This window comes from Musa acuminata, chromosome BXJ3-11 (assembly GCF_036884655.1).
Source record: "Musa acuminata AAA Group cultivar baxijiao chromosome BXJ3-11, Cavendish_Baxijiao_AAA, whole genome shotgun sequence".
Classification (NCBI taxonomy): domain Eukaryota; kingdom Viridiplantae; phylum Streptophyta; class Magnoliopsida; order Zingiberales; family Musaceae; genus Musa; species Musa acuminata.
In genome coordinates this window covers 5,119,927-5,139,951 of record NC_088359.1, presented here as the reverse complement: position 1 = coordinate 5,139,951, position 20,025 = coordinate 5,119,927, and the positions used below count along the sequence as shown (strand labels likewise).

General features: G+C 44.8%; 6 protein-coding genes across 10 annotated transcripts; 3 read left to right on the top strand and 3 right to left on the bottom strand.

Annotated features, from left to right (window-relative positions):
- Positions 1–197: 197 nt before the first annotated feature.
- On the top strand, positions 198–1,386 carry LOC103972717 (probable CCR4-associated factor 1 homolog 11). The gene has a single exon (XM_065175026.1). The coding sequence runs from the start codon at positions 202–204 to the stop codon at positions 1,057–1,059; it is 858 nt and encodes a 285-aa protein (XP_065031098.1). The 5' UTR covers positions 198–201; the 3' UTR covers positions 1,060–1,386.
- Positions 1,387–1,458: 72 nt separating this feature from the next.
- Positions 1,459–6,651, bottom strand: LOC135653253 (uncharacterized). Of its 3 annotated transcripts, none has more exons than XM_065175038.1 (5): positions 6,333–6,651; positions 2,995–3,052; positions 2,837–2,906; positions 2,022–2,099; positions 1,459–1,953 (listed from the first exon to the last, which is right to left on the bottom strand). In XM_065175038.1, exons 1-5 carry the CDS (start codon positions 6,500–6,502, stop codon positions 1,730–1,732), a joined length of 600 nt encoding a protein of 199 aa, XP_065031110.1. In that variant the 5' UTR covers positions 6,503–6,651; the 3' UTR covers positions 1,459–1,729. The 3 variants fall into 3 exon arrangements, with proteins under 3 accessions (XP_065031110.1, XP_065031111.1, XP_065031112.1); XM_065175039.1 differs by having other exon boundaries at positions 1,459–1,947; XM_065175040.1 differs by having other exon boundaries at positions 2,022–2,091.
- A 192-nt stretch (positions 6,652–6,843) lies between these two features.
- Positions 6,844–8,059, top strand: LOC135653249 (probable CCR4-associated factor 1 homolog 11). Its single transcript, XM_065175025.1, has one exon. It carries the CDS (start codon positions 6,875–6,877, stop codon positions 7,730–7,732), a length of 858 nt encoding a protein of 285 aa, XP_065031097.1. The 5' UTR covers positions 6,844–6,874; the 3' UTR covers positions 7,733–8,059.
- A 72-nt stretch (positions 8,060–8,131) lies between these two features.
- On the bottom strand, positions 8,132–13,327 carry LOC135653252 (uncharacterized). Of its 3 annotated transcripts, none has more exons than XM_065175035.1 (5): positions 13,009–13,327; positions 9,671–9,728; positions 9,513–9,582; positions 8,698–8,775; positions 8,132–8,629 (listed from the first exon to the last, which is right to left on the bottom strand). In XM_065175035.1, exons 1-5 carry the CDS (start codon positions 13,176–13,178, stop codon positions 8,406–8,408), a joined length of 600 nt encoding a protein of 199 aa, XP_065031107.1. In that variant the 5' UTR covers positions 13,179–13,327; the 3' UTR covers positions 8,132–8,405. The 3 variants fall into 3 exon arrangements, with proteins under 3 accessions (XP_065031107.1, XP_065031108.1, XP_065031109.1); XM_065175036.1 differs by having other exon boundaries at positions 8,132–8,623; XM_065175037.1 differs by having other exon boundaries at positions 8,698–8,767.
- Positions 13,328–13,519: 192 nt separating this feature from the next.
- Positions 13,520–14,735, top strand: LOC135653250 (probable CCR4-associated factor 1 homolog 11). The gene has a single exon (XM_065175027.1). It carries the CDS (start codon positions 13,551–13,553, stop codon positions 14,406–14,408), a length of 858 nt encoding a protein of 285 aa, XP_065031099.1. The 5' UTR covers positions 13,520–13,550; the 3' UTR covers positions 14,409–14,735.
- A 43-nt stretch (positions 14,736–14,778) lies between these two features.
- On the bottom strand, positions 14,779–17,285 carry LOC103970542 (myb family transcription factor PHL11). Its single transcript, XM_009384348.3, has 6 exons — positions 16,480–17,285; positions 16,135–16,211; positions 16,008–16,065; positions 15,850–15,919; positions 15,378–15,447; positions 14,779–15,309 (listed from the first exon to the last, which is right to left on the bottom strand). The coding sequence occupies exons 1-6, from the start codon at positions 16,649–16,651 to the stop codon at positions 14,905–14,907; spliced, it is 852 nt and encodes a 283-aa protein (XP_009382623.1). The 5' UTR covers positions 16,652–17,285; the 3' UTR covers positions 14,779–14,904.
- Positions 17,286–20,025: the final 2,740 nt, after the last annotated feature.

Below are 20,025 nucleotides of genomic sequence, written 5' to 3'. Positions count from 1 at the left end.
ACATCGGATCGAGCTGGGGCTTAACGCCCGCATCTTTCCTTCTTGGATTAGGATTATAGCTCGATTCGGATAGGATTCCGAATCGAACTGGGGTTCGGACACTCTGCCTGTTATATAAGGACGTGACCTTTGGACTTGTCACGCATCACTCCTCTCCGACACTCTTCTTCGCTCCACACTGTTGTATCGTCGCGTGGAAAGATGTCTTCGCAACGAGGAGGAGGAGGGCGGCAACATTTGGTGGTGCGCTCGGTTTGGGCGTGGAACTTGGAGTACGAGTTCTCCATCATTGCTTCCCTCGTGGATCGCTTCTCTTACGTCGCCTTCGACACGGAGTTTCCCGGCTTCCTCTACAGAACTCGGAGGCCACACCGTCTTCTCCCGCCCAGACTGCGCTACGCCTTCCTCAAGGCCAACGTCGACAAGATGGAGCTCGTCCAACTCGGCCTCACCCTCTTCGACGCCTTCGGCGACCTCCCCGACATCGGCACCGGCGGCAGGGTCGGGTTCGTGTGGGAGTTCAACTTCCGGGAATTCGATGTCCGACGCGACCCCCACGCGCCGGACTCCGTCGACCTGCTCCGTTCCAGTGGCATCGACTTCGACCGGCTCCCCCTCTACGGCATTGACTCCGGCCAGTTCGCCGCCCACCTCTATCGTTCCGGCCTCGTCGCTCATTGCCGTTTCTGCCGCCCGCACTCCACTCGATGGATCGCCTTTCACAGCTGCTACGACTTCGCCTATCTCATCAAGGTGCTGGGGTTCGGCGGGCCTCTGCCCGACACCCTGGAAGAGTTCCTCGGCCTGGTGAACTTGCTCTTCGGAGAGACTGTGGATCTCAAGCACATGATGCGCGGCTGCAAGGGTCTCTCCGGCGGGCTGGAGAAAGCGGCGAGTACCCTCGGGGTGCCACGCCAAGCTGGGAAGTCGCATCAAGCTGGATCAGATAGCTTGGTGACCTGCCAAGTCTATCTGAAGATGAAGCAGAGGTTCTTCGACGACCAAGACGCCAAGGTGGCCTGCCATCGCGGCATCATCTACGGCCTACAAGCCTGCTGAATTCCTCCTTCGTTCTTGGAGTTCGTCAACGCAGCGCAGCGAAGGTGGTCGATTCTCAAAGCAAGTCAACTCAAATATGATCTTTCTCTTTTTCTTTGTGCACAAATGTCGAATGTTTCAACGTAAATAATATACAAATCAAGTCGTCTGTCAAATTCGGATGTGAAAATTGATTGCTGCTTGTGATGTATGGTAAGAATCCGAAGATTGTTGGATGTGCACCACATCGATCTGTGCTCTGTTATTTTCTGGCTCACAGTTCTTGGATAAACTGATAGCTTTCAAATTGGGCAAACAACATGATATGTTGATGGCCGAAGAGAGGAAGTTCCCGTACAAGGGGGAGTTGTTTCGTCCACGATCAAATCATTCAACAAACCGCAGTATAAAGATTTACGCTGTAGGAAAGAAACATAGATTCGATATCAACTCGATGCGCACAATGACAGCATCGGATGTGTCTGCAAGTGCAGAATCGACAGTCAAAGCTGGTTTACAACCCCTGCGTTTGGATTCTGAGATCCAAGTCGTTTCCTCTTGATCCACCAACCATCTCACCTCTGCTTCCTTTCACATTCAAATCCAGCAGAAGAAGAGAACTGTCCTCGGCCTCATCTCCTTCCTGATAAAGTTGAAACTCTGAATCGTTCCTCTTCTTGATGTTTTCCTCTTACCGCACTTCTCTCAGCTCCGAGTGCTTCTCTTCGCAAACCCGACCGACGTTCTCCGTCAAGCCTGATAGTGGCAGGTCGAAATCCGTAAGCTGGGCTCTGGTGGCTTCCAAACTGCCTGACGAGCCATTCATGTCGAAACAAAGATCTTCTGAGCTTTCTCCCGTATTGCTTACAAGCACTTCCCCAGAGCCTCGATTCTCATTTGCAATTTCTTCTGTACCTGGTCAAGTAATCTCGTGAATGTTACAAGGAGTAGAGCCTTTGTTTGCCACACACCATTAGGCTTACCACGAGTTGCTCCTGCAGTTTCCTCTGCACTTCGATCTGATAGCGCAACGCCTCTCCAAGAAGTATTTCTCTGCATGGCTTGTGAGACATTAGATGACCGATATAAATTAGAGAGCATAAATCAAAGCCTGGAGTTCACGGGATTACTAAATTACAAAAACTACATCAAGTGCACAAACATTCGAATCTATACCGTTTAATAAGAATCACAGACTAACCATTACTGCTAAGATTCTTACGCTTCGCAAAACTTCCCTAGCTTGTTCGAAGCTATTAAATCCTTTGTAGTATCTCGAGTCAAGAAACTCTTCTCCGCGATTTATTTTCTTTAGCACAGTCCTATTTATTTGCAGAACTCATTGACGTTTTGTATGCAACGTCACATCCCAGATTTATAGAAAGAACAAAAAATCAGTAATTTATTATCCATTATTTATATAATAAACTTTCTTTTTTTGTTGTTTTTTTCTTCATCCTTTAATTCAAATCCTTGTCTTAACAATAGTAAATATTCTATTAATTAAAAAAAGGATCACATCTTTTTGGTAAAGTCATAAGTCTCTTCCACCGAAGCTTCAGATCTAATACAAAGTAGTAAATTACTCTGAAAATAAATATTAGATAAACTGATTTATTATTAAATCCTTTATAGTATCTCGAGTTATTGATGTTTAGTAGTATTTCGAGTCATTGCAGAACTCATTGATGTTTTACATGCAGCATATGATATTTGTTAATGCTTTGCAATTTCTTGTATAAAGTTTAAATTTTATATGCAATGATATGTAAAAGTAGAGTTTGTGCCATACACATACCCGACACCGTCTGTTCTAGAGACGTCACTGTTGGTGGTAGAGGAACAATTAGTCTTGCTTGAATTGCTTCCTGTATGAGGAATAAAAAGCAGGCATGAATGCTCAATTCTAAGGAATGTATGTACTCTCTCAGTTTATGGTGGCCTGTCTTGACCTACCATTTTTCTTTGCTTCCTGGCTTGTCTCCCTTCTGGTTTGCTTTCCGAGTCTGTACTTCTGCAGACAGATAAAGCAAAATCAGAATAGAAACAATAGACCATAGAAGGAGGGACGAAGAGATGTGACCTGAAGATGACTCTTGAGATGGTAAAACATCAACCCATTCGTGCCCATCAAGCTTAGCACCGACTTTGGAGTCGCTTCTCCCAATTGATCACCGAATTATAATTAACGATCATAATTCGATCGTAATTGACTCAGATCTACAATTCAGAAATATGAAGCTTCAGCAAGGTGAGTGGAAGGCACCATGGCCTTCGTGGGAGCCAATCAATCATGTGAGGTTGCAATCAAGGTTTAGAGATGTTGAGCTAACTAACACTACTTCAAGTCAAAAATTAAAAGGATTAGAGAAAAGATGATGGGCTATGGATTTCCTGAGTAATTAATCCTTGTGAAGAGTCATTTCCACACACTGCCAATTTTTTGTACAGAACTTGCAAATAAATTGAAGATATCAAATTTACTCGTCGCCGAAAGTATGTCAAGTTAGGTGCTCATGAATTCGAACGCCATCTTAACCTGCAAGACCTACGCAAACTGGGAAGAAGAGACCATCGATTTGTAGTGACCAAACTTGCAGTTCGAAGGACCACCTACAACAAAAGAGAACAAGATTCTTCGACTCTCCACTCGTCCAGACCATTCCGTAAGTTCAACATACGGTACAAAGATGAGAAGTTCATGAGAAAACTGATTTGAAAATGTGAGAACATTTCCGTCACCCACTGCAAAAGCATGCTTCAGATATAATGAAGAAACAAAGAATAAAGATGTGCAACATTTGCTAACAAAAAACACCTTATAGATCAACACATAAAGTCCCAGAAAACAACACATAAAGTTACCAATAAAATGTTAGAGCTTCAACACTAGAGCTGCCCTTACATGATCGTTGTCTTTCGTATCCGAATCCTATTCTTCATCCTCATCTTGTACATCATTTTTCAAACAGAAGGTGATCAAGGGAAACATTAAGACTTTTAATGTTTTGACGAGTCCTCATCAGCAGCTGCTTCACCTCTTCTCTTTTCCTTAGTGTCCGTGCCTTCTTCATCGACATTAGCTGACTCTTCAGGGATGGAGACTCCATTGTCTTCTATAATATTATCCGTTGAAACCGAGTCACCAACCTCCTTGATCGTAGTAGATTTATCATCTTTGGTCATAGGCTGTTTGCACTCAACGAGAAGGGCACAGACTTCCTCGGTGCTCACAAGGTCAATAGGTGTTTGCTAGGCCTTTGTCGTGGCGGTGAGGCTTGCACCTTTTTTAATGAGATACTCGATGAGCTCTGGATGAGATCCTTGGACGGCATAGTGCAGAGGGGTCAAACCTTTCAAGTTAGCAGGCCTTGACAGAGACATCAGAGGATAATAGGATCCTAATTATCTCTAGATGACCTTTCTGAGCAGCAATATGGATCGCAGCCGTATCACCCATAGCAGCAGCAGCTCCAATGTCGGCGTTATTCTTGTAGAGAAATCTTACTACCTCTGTCTGCCCAAACCAAGCAGCCAGATGAAGACTCAATTTCGTACTATTCGTGTCAAGGTAGCAACATTAGATTACCAAACAAAAGATTTATCAATAGATTCGTTTGTTCCACTTTTTTACAAAATAAAAAGAAAAGAAAAAATGTGCAATGCATCCGAGAATCAAATTTCAGAATTGATAGGGAGAAGCTTGGCACTACCAGATCCCCTCGCCACCTAAGCCAGCAACGCCACCAAAGCCAAATGTGGGGGCCCCCACCAACACCTCCCAGTCGCCAGCAGGGATCTACCCTACCAATCCTGGCTTCCCAACGTGGGCACACAAGACCCACTCCTTACTAATGCCGCAGCTAAAGAAACCATGCCCCGCATTAATGGTTGGCAGCATGCCCCAGCTTCCCCAACCGCCTCCTGGCTGACATCTCAACAGAAGCCACGCCTCTGCATTAATGACTGGCAGCATGCCCCTGCTTCCCCAGTAGCCTCCCGGCTGACATATCAACAAAAGCCATGCTTCAGTATTAATGATTGATAGCATGACCCGATTTCACCAGCCTTCCCCTACGGACGACCAATGGAGGGCCCACTCCTTGCCTAACCCAAAGCGACAGGGGAGTCAGCCCAAAGGCGTCCCAACGGTCCGCACTAGCAAGCCATCCTTATTAATGCCCCCACCATATATAGTAAGAGGGGCCTGGCTAACACACGTCTAGACTGCTCGATGCCTTGGTAAAAAATCCAAGCCCCGGACCAAGATAAAAGGAGGCAGGCAAAAACCCTCTATTCTCTCATTTACACTACTCACACTATTGTCTTCCTCCCCCTCCATCAGTCAATCTTTCGCTAACTTAAGCATCGAAGGGGTCGACCTGGGACACCCTCGACGCAATCCTATTGTGCAAGGTCGTCGGCGTAGCATGGAGGCGTGACTAGAAGGCAAGCCAGCAGAAGAGACCTACACTTTTGGCAGATAACTAATCAGGCCGACTCACCGATCGACGGTCTTTGTGTGTTAACAAGAAATATCCAAAAGTTGAGTTTGTACCCTATGACTTGCAAATTTCTTAGATGACAACAGATTTAGTATAAGAAACTATGATATATCCTCTTTCCCACCACATAGTTATGTGGTTGAAGATATGGAATAATTTTTGTTAATTTACTTACCCAAGATTGAGATCTTGAAAAGTAAAGCACTTGTTGGATGTTTAAAAATTCTAATACCCAAAAACACATAACATACATTGACAGAAAAGAGATGTTTAAATTGTCGACAGCAACAATTTCTCAGCTTCGTAATGAACATTTCCTATATTAAATCTAAGTATCGAAGCAACACAATTCCACCCACAAGTTATGTGGAAGTTCTTATACCGAAGAGTGTCAGTGTGGATGAATCCGCATGTATCATTTCTGCAAATCATTGCCACAGTCATCCTCCATCGATAGATAGTTTCATCTTCTATATCCTTTTCTTCATTCTCTTTTCAAAGGAATCGAGTTGATATTTAAGACCTAAGACTCAGAAGGGCCAGCTAGTCACAAATAATGCACCAAATCAGACAGCAATGCAATTCGAATCCTAGCAAAGGAATTTAAATGAACCAGCCAAGTAGGTTAAAGCTCAAAAACCCTAAGGGAACCTTAAAACTCAGTGCCAAACTCTCGGCGGCGCAATAAGCTGCTTGCTCGACAGATTCTGAACCAAGCGAAGAGCCCACCACATGATAACGACAACAAAAGCGAAGATTGAGGAAAGGAGAACAAGGGAGAAAGGATACGGTGTCCGGGAATGGCGATCTCGAGCATTGACGGCGAGGGGATTAGCGTTGCAGATGGACTCGACCGTGGTGAGGTCCCCGTTCCTCGCGGCGGCGTGGAGATCGGAAGATTCGCTGCCCCCCTTCGGTAATCGGTTCTTCCTCCTCGATGCCGCTCCGGGGTCTCCCATCTCCGCGGGGTGTGCCGTCGTGGAGCTTCAAGCGACGAAGGCAGCGGTAATGCATACTTGATTGAAGGCCGAGACCGTAGCAGGATGGGCCGAGTTAAGGCCCACAAATGGCGAGACGTACTTCGAACGAAGATACCTTGGATCGTTAGAATCGGACTAGGATTCCGAGAGACATCGGATCGAGCTGGGGCTTAACGCCCGCATCTTTCCTTCTTGGATTAGGATTATAGCTCGATTCGGATAGGATTCCGAATCGAACTGGGGTTCGGACACTCTGCCTGTTATATAAGGACGTGACCTTTGGACTTGTCACGCATCACTCCTCTCCGACACTCTTCTTCGCTCCACACTGTTGTATCGTCGCGTGGAAAGATGTCTTCGCAACGAGGAGGAGGAGGGCGGCAACATTTGGTGGTGCGCTCGGTTTGGGCGTGGAACTTGGAGTACGAGTTCTCCATCATTGCTTCCCTCGTGGATCGCTTCTCTTACGTCGCCTTCGACACGGAGTTTCCCGGCTTCCTCTACAGAACTCGGAGGCCACACCGTCTTCTCCCGCCCAGACTGCGCTACGCCTTCCTCAAGGCCAACGTCGACAAGATGGAGCTCGTCCAACTCGGCCTCACCCTCTTCGACGCCTTCGGCGACCTCCCCGACATCGGCACCGGCGGCAGGGTCGGGTTCGTGTGGGAGTTCAACTTCCGGGAATTCGATGTCCGACGCGACCCCCACGCGCCGGACTCCGTCGACCTGCTCCGTTCCAGTGGCATCGACTTCGACCGGCTCCCCCTCTACGGCATTGACTCCGGCCAGTTCGCCGCCCACCTCTATCGTTCCGGCCTCGTCGCTCATTGCCGTTTCTGCCGCCCGCACTCCACTCGATGGATCGCCTTTCACAGCTGCTACGACTTCGCCTATCTCATCAAGGTGCTGGGGTTCGGCGGGCCTCTGCCCGACACCCTGGAAGAGTTCCTCGGCCTGGTGAACTTGCTCTTCGGAGAGACTGTGGATCTCAAGCACATGATGCGCGGCTGCAAGGGTCTCTCCGGCGGGCTGGAGAAAGCGGCGAGTACCCTCGGGGTGCCACGCCAAGCTGGGAAGTCGCATCAAGCTGGATCAGATAGCTTGGTGACCTGCCAAGTCTATCTGAAGATGAAGCAGAGGTTCTTCGACGACCAAGACGCCAAGGTGGCCTGCCATCGCGGCATCATCTACGGCCTACAAGCCTGCTGAATTCCTCCTTCGTTCTTGGAGTTCGTCAACGCAGCGCAGTGAAGGTGGTCGATTCTCAAAGCAAGTCAACTCAAATATGATCTTTCTCTTTTTCTTTGTGCACAAATGTCGAATGTTTCAACGTAAATAATATACAAATCAAGTCGTCTGTCAAATTCGGATGTGAAAATTGATTGCTGCTTGTGATGTATGGTAAGAATCCGAAGATTGTTGGATGTGCACCACATCGATCTGTGCTCTGTTATTTTCTGGCTCACAGTTCTTGGATAAACTGATAGCTTTCAAATTGGGCAAACAACATGATATGTTGATGGCCGAAGAGAGGAAGTTCCCGTACAAGGGGGAGTTGTTTCGTCCACGATCAAATCATTCAACAAACCGAAGTATAAAGATTTACGCTGTAGGAAAGAAACATAGATTCGATATCAACTCGATGCGCACAATGACAGCATCGGATGTGTCTGCAAGTGCAGAATCGACAGTCAAAGCTGGTTTACAACCCCTGCGTTTGGATTCTGAGATCCAAGTCGTTTCCTCTTGATCCACCAACCATCTCACCTCTGCTTCCTTTCACATTCAAATCCAGCAGAAGAAGAGAACTGTCCTCGGCCTCATCTCTACCTTCCTGAAAAAGTTGAAACTCTGAATCGTTCCTCTTCTTGATGTTTTCCTCTTACCGCACTTCTCTCAGCTCCGAGTGCTTCTCTTCGCAAACCCGACCGACGTTCTCCGTCAAGCCTGATAGTGGCAGGTCGAAATCCGTAAGCTGGGCTCTGGTGGCTTCCAAACTGCCTGACGAGCCATTCATGTCGAAACAAAGATCTTCTGAGCTTTCTCCCGTATTGCTTACAAGCACTTCCCCAGAGCCTCGATTCTCATTTGCAATTTCTTCTGTACCTGGTCAAGTAATCTCGTGAATGTTACAAGGAGTAGAGCCTTTGTTTGCCACACACCATTAGGCTTACCACGAGTTGCTCCTGCAGTTTCCTCTGCACTTCGATCTGATAGCGCAACGCCTCTCCAAGAAGTATTTCTCTGCATGGCTTGTGAGACATTAGATGACCGATATAAATTAGAGAGCATAAATCAAAGCCTGGAGTTCACGGGATTACTAAATTACAAAAACTACATCAAGTGCACAAACATTCGAATCTATACCGTTTAATAAGAATCACAGACTAACCATTACCGCTAAGATTCTTACGCTTCGCAAAACTTCCCTAGCTTGTTCGAAGCTATTAAATCCTTTGTAGTATCTCGAGTCAAGAAACTCTTCTCCGCGATTTATTTTCTTTAGCACAGTCCTATTTATTTGCAGAACTCATTGACGTTTTGTATGCAGCGTCACATCCCATATTTATAGAAAGAACAAAAAATCAGTAATTTATTATCCATTATTTATATAATAAACTTTCTTTTTTTGTTGTTTTTTTCTTCATCCTTTAATTCAAATCCTTGTCTTAACAATAGTAAATATTCTATTAATTAAAAAAAGGATCACATCTTTTTGGTAAAGTCATAAGTCTCTTCCACCGAAGCTTCAGATCTAATACAAAGTAGTAAATTACTCTGAAAATAAATATTAGATAAACGGATTTATTATTAAATCCTTTATAGTATCTCGAGTTATTGATGTTTAGTAGTATTTCGAGTCATTGCAGAACTCATTGATGTTTTACATGCAGCATATGATATTTGTTAATGCTTTGCAATTTCTTGTATAAAGTTTAAATTTTATATGCAATGATATGTAAAAGTAGAGTTTGTGCCATACACATACCCGACACCGTCTGTTCTAGAGACGTCACTGTTGGTGGTAGAGGAACAATTAGTCTTGCTTGAATTGCTTCCTGTATGAGGAATAAAAAGCAGGCATGAATGCTCAATTCTAAGGAATGTATGTACTCTCTCAGTTTATGGTGGCCTGTCTTGACCTACCATTTTTCTTTGCTTCCTGGCTTGTCTCCCTTCTGGTTTGCTTTCCGAGTCTGTACTTCTGCAGACAGATAAAGCAAAATCAGAATAGAAACAATAGACCATAGAAGGAGGGACGAAGAGATGTGACCTGAAGATGACTCTTGAGATGGTAAAACATCAACCCATTCGTGCCCATCAAGCTTAGCACCGACTTTGGAGTCGCTTCTCCCAATTGATCACCGAATTATAATTAACGATCATAATTCGATCGTAATTGACTCAGATCTACAATTCATAAATATGAAGCTTCAGCAAGGTGAGTGGAAGGCACCATGGCCTTCGTGGGAGCCAATCAATCATGTGAGGTTGCAATCAAGGTTTAGAGATGTTGAGCTAACTAACACTACTTCAAGTCAAAAATTAAAAGGATTAGAGAAAAGATGATGGGCTATGGATTTCCTGAGTAATTAATCCTTGTGAAGAGTCATTTCCACACACTGCCAATTTTTTGTACAGAACTTGCAAATAAATTGAAGATATCAAATTTACTCGTCGCCGAAAGTATGTCAAGTTAGGTGCTCATGAATTCGAACGCCATCTTAACCTGCAAGACCTACGCAAACTGGGAAGAAGAGACCATCGATTTGTAGTGACCAAACTTGCAGTTCGAAGGACCACCTACAACAAAAGAGAACAAGATTCTTCGACTCTCCACTCGTCCAGACCATTCCGTAAGTTCAACATACGGTACAAAGATGAGAAGTTCATGAGAAAACTGATTTGAAAATGTGAGAACATTTCCGTCACCCACTGCAAAAGCATGCTTCAGATATAATGAAGAAACAAAGAATAAAGATGTGCAACATTTGCTAACAAAAAACACCTTATAGATCAACACATAAAGTCCCAGAAAACAACACATAAAGTTACCAATAAAATGTTAGAGCTTCAACACTAGAGCTGCCCTTACATGATCGTTGTCTTTCGTATCCGAATCCTATTCTTCATCCTCATCTTGTACATCATTTTTCAAACAGAAGGTGATCAAGGGAAACATTAAGACTTTTAATGTTTTGACGAGTCCTCATCAGCAGCTGCTTCACCTCTTCTCTTTTCCTTAGTGTCCGTGCCTTCTTCATCGACATTAGCTGACTCTTCAGGGATGGAGACTCCATTGTCTTCTATAATATTATCCGTTGAAACCGAGTCACCAACCTCCTTGATCGTAGTAGATTTATCATCTTTGGTCATAGGCTGTTTGCACTCAACGAGAAGGGCACAGACTTCCTCGGTGCTCACAAGGTCAATAGGTGTTTGCTAGGCCTTTGTCGTGGCGGTGAGGCTTGCACCTTTTTTAATGAGATACTCGATGAGCTCTGGATGAGATCCTTGGACGGCATAGTGCAGAGGGGTCAAACCTTTCAAGTTAGCAGGCCTTGACAGAGACATCAGAGGATAATAGGATCCTAATTATCTCTAGATGACCTTTCTGAGCAGCAATATGGATCGCAGCCGTATCACCCATAGCAGCAGCAGCTCCAATGTCGGCGTTATTCTTGTAGAGAAATCTTACTACCTCTGTCTGCCCAAACCAAGCAGCCAGATGAAGACTCAATTTCGTACTATTCGTGTCAAGGTAGCAACATTAGATTACCAAACAAAAGATTTATCAATAGATTCGTTTGTTCCACTTTTTTACAAAATAAAAAGAAAAGAAAAAATGTGCAATGCATCCGAGAATCAAATTTCAGAATTGATAGGGAGAAGCTTGGCACTACCAGATCCCCTCGCCACCTAAGCCAGCAACGCCACCAAAGCCAAATGTGGGGGCCCCCACCAACACCTCCCAGTCGCCAGCAGGGATCTACCCTACCAATCCTGGCTTCCCAACGTGGGCACACAAGACCCACTCCTTACTAATGCCGCAGCTAAAGAAACCATGCCCCGCATTAATGGTTGGCAGCATGCCCCAGCTTCCCCAACCGCCTCCTGGCTGACATCTCAACAGAAGCCACGCCTCTGCATTAATGACTGGCAGCATGCCCCTGCTTCCCTAGTAGCCTCCCGGCTGACATATCAACAAAAGCCATGCTTCAGTATTAATGATTGATAGCATGACCCGATTTCACCAGCCTTCCCCTACGGACGACCAATGGAGGGCCCACTCCTTGCCTAACCCAAAGCGACAGGGGAGTCAGCCCAAAGGCGTCCCAACGGTCCGCACCAGCAAGCCATCCTTATTAATGCCCCCACCATATATAGTAAGAGGGGCCTGGCTAACACACGTCTAGACTGCTCGATGCCTTGGTAAAAAATCCAAGCCCCGGACCAAGATAAAAGGAGGCAGGCAAAAACCCTCTATTCTCTCATTTACACTACTCACACTATTGTCTTCCTCCCCCTCCATCAGTCCATCTTTCGCTAACTTAAGCATCGAAGGGGTCGACCTGGGACACCCTCGACGCAATCCTATTGTGCAAGGTCGTCGGCGTAGCATGGAGGCGTGACTAGAAGGCAAGCCAGCAGAAGAGACCTACACTTTTGGCAGATAACTAATCAGGCCGACTCACCGATCGACGGTCTTTGTGTGTTAACAAGAAATATCCAAAAGTTGAGTTTGTACCCTATGACTTGCAAATTTCTTAGATGACAACAGATTTAGTATAAGAAACTATGATATATCCTCTTTCCCACCACATAGTTATGTGGTTGAAGATATGGAATAATTTTTGTTAATTTACTTACCCAAGATTGAGATCTTGAAAAGTAAAGCACTTGTTGGATGTTTAAAAATTCTAATACCCAAAAACACATAACATACATTGACAGAAAAGAGATGTTTAAATTGTCGACAGCAACAATTTCTCAGCTTCGTAATGAACATTTCCTATATTAAATCTAAGTATCGAAGCAACACAATTCCACCCACAAGTTATGTGGAAGTTCTTATACCGAAGAGTGTCAGTGTGGATGAATCCGCATGTATCATTTCTGCAAATCATTGCCACAGTCATCCTCCATCGATAGATAGTTTCATCTTCTATATCCTTTTCTTCATTCTCTTTTCAAAGGAATCGAGTTGATATTTAAGACCTAAGACTCAGAAGGGCCAGCTAGTCACAAATAATGCACCAAATCAGACAGCAATGCAATTCGAATCCTAGCAAAGGAATTTAAATGAACCAGCCAAGTAGGTTAAAGCTCAAAAACCCTAAGGGAACCTTAAAACTCAGTGCCAAACTCTCGGCGGCGCAATAAGCTGCTTGCTCGACAGATTCTGAACCAAGCGAAGAGCCCACCACATGATAACGACAACAAAAGCGAAGATTGAGGAAAGGAGAACAAGGGAGAAAGGATACGGTGTCCGGGAATGGCGATCTCGAGCATTGACGGCGAGGGGATTAGCGTTGCAGATGGACTCGACCGTGGTGAGGTCCCCGTTCCTCGCGGCGGCGTGGAGATCGGAAGATTCGCTGCCCCCCTTCGGTAATCGGTTCTTCCTCCTCGATGCCGCTCCGGGGTCTCCCATCTCCGCGGGGTGTGCCGTCGTGGAGCTTCAAGCGACGAAGGCAGCGGTAATGCATACTTGATTGAAGGCCGAGACCGTAGCAGGATGGGCCGAGTTAAGGCCCACAAATGGCGAGACGTACTTCGAACGAAGATACCTTGGATCGTTAGAATCGGACTAGGATTCCGAGAGACATCGGATCGAGCTGGGGCTTAACGCCCGCATCTTTCCTTCTTGGATTAGGATTATAGCTCGATTCGGATAGGATTCCGAATCGAACTGGGGTTCGGACACTCTGCCTGTTATATAAGGACGTGACCTTTGGACTTGTCACGCATCACTCCTCTCCGACACTCTTCTTCGCTCCACACTGTTGTATCGTCGCGTGGAAAGATGTCTTCGCAACGAGGAGGAGGAGGGCGGCAACATTTGGTGGTGCGCTCGGTTTGGGCGTGGAACTTGGAGTACGAGTTCTCCATCATTGCTTCCCTCGTGGATCGCTTCTCTTACGTCGCCTTCGACACGGAGTTTCCCGGCTTCCTCTACAGAACTCGGAGGCCACACCGTCTTCTCCCGCCCAGACTGCGCTACGCCTTCCTCAAGGCCAACGTCGACAAGATGGAGCTCGTCCAACTCGGCCTCACCCTCTTCGACGCCTTCGGCGACCTCCCCGACATCGGCACCGGCGGCAGGGTCGGGTTCGTGTGGGAGTTCAACTTCCGGGAATTCGATGTCCGACGCGACCCCCACGCGCCGGACTCCGTCGACCTGCTCCGTTCCAGTGGCATCGACTTCGACCGGCTCCCCCTCTACGGCATTGACTCCGGCCAGTTCGCCGCCCACCTCTATCGTTCCGGCCTCGTCGCTCATTGCCGTTTCTGCCGCCCGCACTCCACTCGATGGATCGCCTTTCACAGCTGCTACGACTTCGCCTATCTCATCAAGGTGCTGGGGTTCGGCGGGCCTCTGCCCGACACCCTGGAAGAGTTCCTCGGCCTGGTGAACTTGCTCTTCGGAGAGACTGTGGATCTCAAGCACATGATGCGCGGCTGCAAGGGTCTCTCCGGCGGGCTGGAGAAAGCGGCGAGTACCCTCGGGGTGCCACGCCAAGCTGGGAAGTCGCATCAAGCTGGATCAGATAGCTTGGTGACCTGCCAAGTCTATCTGAAGATGAAGCAGAGGTTCTTCGACGACCAAGACGCCAAGGTGGCCTGCCATCGCGGCATCATCTACGGCCTACAAGCCTGCTGAATTCCTCCTTCGTTCTTGGAGTTCGTCAACGCAGCGCAGTGAAGGTGGTCGATTCTCAAAGCAAGTCAACTCAAATATGATCTTTCTCTTTTTCTTTGTGCACAAATGTCGAATGTTTCAACGTAAATAATATACAAATCAAGTCGTCTGTCAAATTCGGATGTGAAAATTGATTGCTGCTTGTGATGTATGGTAAGAATCCGAAGATTGTTGGATGTGCACCACATCGATCTGTGCTCTGTTATTTTCTGGCTCACAGTTCTTGGATAAACTGATAGCTTTCAAATTGGGCAAACAACATGATATGTTGATGGCCGAAGAGAGGAAGTTCCCGTACAAGGGGGAGTTGTTTCGTCCACGATCAAATCACTCAGCAAAACAGCAAACCGCAGTATAAAGATTTACGCTGTAGGAAACATAGACTCGATATCAACTCGATGCGCACAATGACAGCATCGGATGTGTCTGCAAGTGCAGATCGACAGTAAAAGCTGGTTTACAACCCCTGCGTTTGGATTCTGAGATCCAAGTCGTTTCCTCTGGATCCACCAACCATCTCACCGCTGCTTCCCTTCACATTCAAATCCAGCAGAAGAAGAGAACTGTCCTCGGCCTCATCTCTACCTTCCTGATAAAGTTGAAACCCTGAATTGTTCCTCTTCTTGATGTTCTCCTGTGGCCGCACTTCTCTCAGCTCCGAGTGCTTCTCTTCGCAAACCCGACCGACGTTCTCCATCAAGCCTGATTGTGGCAGGTCGAAATCCGTAAGCTGGGCTCTGGTGGCTTCCAAACTGCCTGACGAGCGATTATTGTCGAAACAAAGACTCTTCTGAGCTTTCTCCAGTATTGCTTGCAAGTACTTCCCCTGAGCCTCGATTCTGGTTTGCAATTTCTTCTGTACCTGGTCAAGTAATATCGTGAATGTTACAGGGAGTAGAGCCTTTGTTTGCCACACCCCATTAGGCTTACCTCCAGCTGCTCCTGCAGTTTCCTCTGCACTTCGATCTGATAGCATAACGCCTCTCCAAGGGGCATTTCTCTGCATGGATTGTGAATCATCAGATGACGGATATAAATTGGAGAGCATAAATCAAAGCCTGGAGTTCACGGGTTTGCTAAATTACAAAAATTACATCAACTGTACAAACATTTGAATCCATGTCGTTGTAATAAGCATCACAGACTAAGCATTACTGCTAAGATTCATACGCTTGGCAAAACTTCCATGGTTTGTTCGAAGCTATTAAATTCTTTGTAGTATCTCGAGTCGAGAAGCTATTCTCCGCGATTTCTTTTCTTTAACACAGTCCTATTTTTTGCAGAACTCATTGATGCTTTGTATGCAGCCTATGATCTTTGTTAATGCTTTGCAATTTCTTGTATAAAGCTTACATTTATACGCAATGATATGTAAAAGCAGAGTTTGGTGCCATACACATACCCGGCACCGTCTGTTCTTGAAACGTAATTGCTGGTGGTAGAGGAACAATTAATCTTGCTTGAATTGCTTCCTGTATGAGGAATAAAAAGCAGGCATGAATGCTCAATTCAAGAGAATTTATGTACTCTCTCAGTTTATGGTGGCCTGCCTTGACCTACCTTTTTTCTTTGCTTCCTGTTCTGTCTCTCTTCTGGTTTGCTTTCCAAGTCTGTACTTCTGCAGACAGATAAAGCAAGATCAGAACCGTAACAATAGACTATAGAAGGTGGGACGAAGAGATGTGACCTGAAGATGACTCTTGAGATGGTACAACGTCAACCCCTTCATGCCCATCAAGCTTAGCACTGATTTTGGAGTCGCTTCTGCCAAATTGATCACATAATTTTAATTAACGATCATAATTCGATCGTAATTTACTCAGATCTACAATTCAGAAATACGAAGCTTCAGCGAGGTGGGAGGAAGGCATGTACGGCGCCACCATGCTTCTCAGACTCTGCTCTCACGCTGCCCCAATTCCTCCTTATATACAGATTGCCAGTGGCAGCTAATAGGATTACATTGCTGCTGTGATGCGTGGAAGCAGAATTATGTGGAAATGATGGAAGCTGTACATATATGCACACTCACTGTCGGGTCCGCCGAGCTTGGTGACAGCGTCCACGAACCGGTCATGGAGGTCGGGCGTCCACCTTAGCCGAGGCTTCGGGTCTCTCGACAGCATAACTCCAGCTCCTTCCCCTCCGGGTGCCTCGAACAGCGATGCTGCCAGTGGTGGACGGCGTTGGTAAATGTTCTCCATCTCACATGCCAACCAAAACTTTTGCTCTTTCGCTGCTGCGTTCGTTAGCTTTAAGCACAGACTGCTTTGTCAAAAGCCATGGATTCCGATTCCGGGTCTCATTCTTTTGCCAATCTCCTTTTTCTCGATGATGGAACGAAGAAGAGCGGCAGAAAGCAAGGCCGAAACTCGAGATTTAGATCAGATCAACATGCATAGTACACACACAAACCCAATTGAAAGAGGAGAGGATAAGGACTGTTGACTTGACATCAATAAACAAGCAAATACTAGCGGAAAAGGAGGCGTTGTGGGAGGATGAGACCGACGGATTCCCGGCGACGAATCAGTGAAAACGTGAGAGCGAGGGAATGGTAGGAGGAGGAGAGACAGCAGCAACCACTCGAGATCGTAACGCTCGGCAGTCCAATCGGAGGTCTCCTCGTGTCTGACGAGGAAGCAACTGCGTCTACGTTGCACCTCGGAACACGATTAGGATCGGTTCGGTCGGAAACAAGGGAGGGTGACGCGGGAATATTCCCCACGTCGGAGGTGCAGCCCGACGGGGCTCCGCTTCTGTGCAGGCTTTTCCTATTCTCCTCTCCCTCCCGTCAATCAATGCGGACCATATAGAACTCGTCTGCTGATTTTTTTCTTGGATCACGGGAGCCATAGAACTGGAATAAGAAGTCTTGGATTAGCATGTGGACGGCGAACATGTGTGGGGTTGCTGTGCACGGTATGGTATGATGTTATCGTCTAAATGCGAGAAGACCAAGATGGATGTTCTCGCTGTCCCATTCATTTGCATCCGAATTGCAGACCGCTGCTGCCGATCCATGAGAGACGACAGATCGCACAGTCCATTGTCTCAACATCACCAACACTTGGAATCGAGAGGCGGTGGCGCAGGTTAACTTACGGAGACCAAGAAAAGCTGAGACCATTGGTTCGGTCTAAGATTCCCGGACAGATCAGCTGTGGGAAAGAGGAGGGTTTAATAATCGGCAGGGTAGGGAAAGCCGGACACAGGGAATTTGGGTGGCGGAGAATAAGAATCTACGCCGTCCTCCACACTTGTACTGTCGGATGAGATGGGGTCCACGCCGCACACACCGGAATCTGATGCCGGTTGCACCCGCACGGGGAATCTTGCACCACCTTCTCTCTCTCTCTCTCTCTCTCTCTCTCTCTCTCTGTGGAGGAGGGACGCAGCCAACCACGTGCACAGCTGCCCACATCGTCACTTGATTAACCGCCTTCATGTTAAAGCTTCAACGCATCAATTCATCCAAATTTAATGCGTTAAATTTTTAGTTTATGTTAAATTTTATCATGAAAAATATTAATAATATTTGGATCAATACGATCTGATTCGAATCTAAATGTTTCATAAATCTTTATATTTGGTCGAGAGGATCTCGACTGTTCGACTTATGCCGATCTATATAAAGATCTTGTTGATTTTCCAACGTAGTTCCTCTAACGCTAAAGTGAGTGAAAGAATAAGAAATTTAGAGTGAATGAGAATTGATCCAAAGACCTTTTATGATTCGTCTAATTAGAGAAAATATTTTCAAAATTCATATTAAATTGAGATCCTGACTATATGTCAAATCTCGATTGGATGAATATTTCTCTTATCAAATCCTACCACAGAATATGCTTAATATTTTTTTTATTGGACAAATTAAACCTCATTTACAATAAAATAAATAAATAATTGTCAATAATTTTAAATATGAAAAATTAGAAGAAAAAAATGATAATTTTAAATCAACAGCATGTTGCTTAGTGGTTTCAGATACTAGTCAGTCCCACCAACCATTTAGTTCTTGCTGATTGTTCCAAAATCCACAATGTTGATTAGCAAATACTATTGATGATGATAAATCCTTGGAATAATTAGCAGATACAAGTAGTGGTGACAAGTTCTTAGAGATAATTAGTTGCATTTGAGCATCATAAAAGGAATAGCTTGAGATGTTTACCTGATAATTTTCAGTAGAAACTTGGTGTGGGGGTAAGAACAAAAAAGTGAAGCAGATACAAAACCCCAAGTGAAGTAGATGTTTGTCGGTGTTTTAATGAATTTAATCGTCCATGGGTTAGGATCATCTTTGCCAAATATGACACTATATATCTTTGGAACATGAAAACTCTTTCCTCTACATCTTATACCTGAGACGAATTATTTGTACCTTTAAAGCTCTTTTTGGGGATTTAGAGAGTTGTTGGGAAAAAAGATCTCCAAAGTGTTTCAAGAACTAATGAGTACCAATGTCCATGAGATAGATAGATGGCCCATCGTTTTGAATATGTATGAAGGGATAAGGAACGATAGGGGGGTTGATTAATGAACAACGTACCAAACAACATACTTTGAGATAGATAGATAGATGGCCTATATTTAAGTTTGTCTTGAAGTGCCTCACTCAACATCATACCAAAGGCCCAACCTGGAGGAGTGGAAGATAGCATTGTTGATCTTGAGAGAACACAAGCATTCATTAGGGCATGATCTCGATTAGAGGAAGACCTAACATAAAGGAGCTCTCGCCAAATTTGTATAGGGCGATCACTCTCAGAGATACGATTGCCCAATGGAGATTAAGGGGTCCACCAGGAGAAGACAAGGGCTAATTCTATACTATCTTTTATAATTAATTATTTTTAGCATCAAGTTTCTATATTTTCAAAAGTTCTATTGGGATTCCTATACTTATAAAAGTAAAATATTTAACCTTATTTTTTTTAATCATCGATTCTACTAATGAAAATACCGTATATGTTCGATGATAAACCTTATGATATTTTCATTAATAAAGTTAACGACGTAAGGCGAAACATGATTAAATATTTCACTTTCATAAGTATAAAGATTTTAATATAACTTTTAAAAGTATAGAGATTAAGATATTAAATATGACTAATTATAAAAAAATCTATAATTAACTTAGGTGACAGTAGAAAGAAGAACACAAAAGTCAGATGAAAAAGTTATGACAAAGGTATAATGACATCCTTCTAACATTCAAAATCATTTAGGAAAAAAAAATCAATCATAGTGTTAAAGTTCAACCTAGTTTTCAATAGCTTAAAATATGAAGTATCTATCTTATCAATATTTGTCCAACTAATTACATATTACCCTTTTATGTTTGGATGCTATTAGTATCACAATATCTGCATTTAAAAATTTTATATTAAAATCTTTATAATTTTTAAAGTGAAACAAATAAATTTATTTGTCCTAATATCATCAACTACATCGATAGAAAACATAACACATGAAATCAAGTATCGTATCAATACAAAAATGATGGACAAAAAGATAATTTTAATACCTTTTTCGTTTCCCAACACGTGGGATGTTAAAATTATCTTTTTGTTGA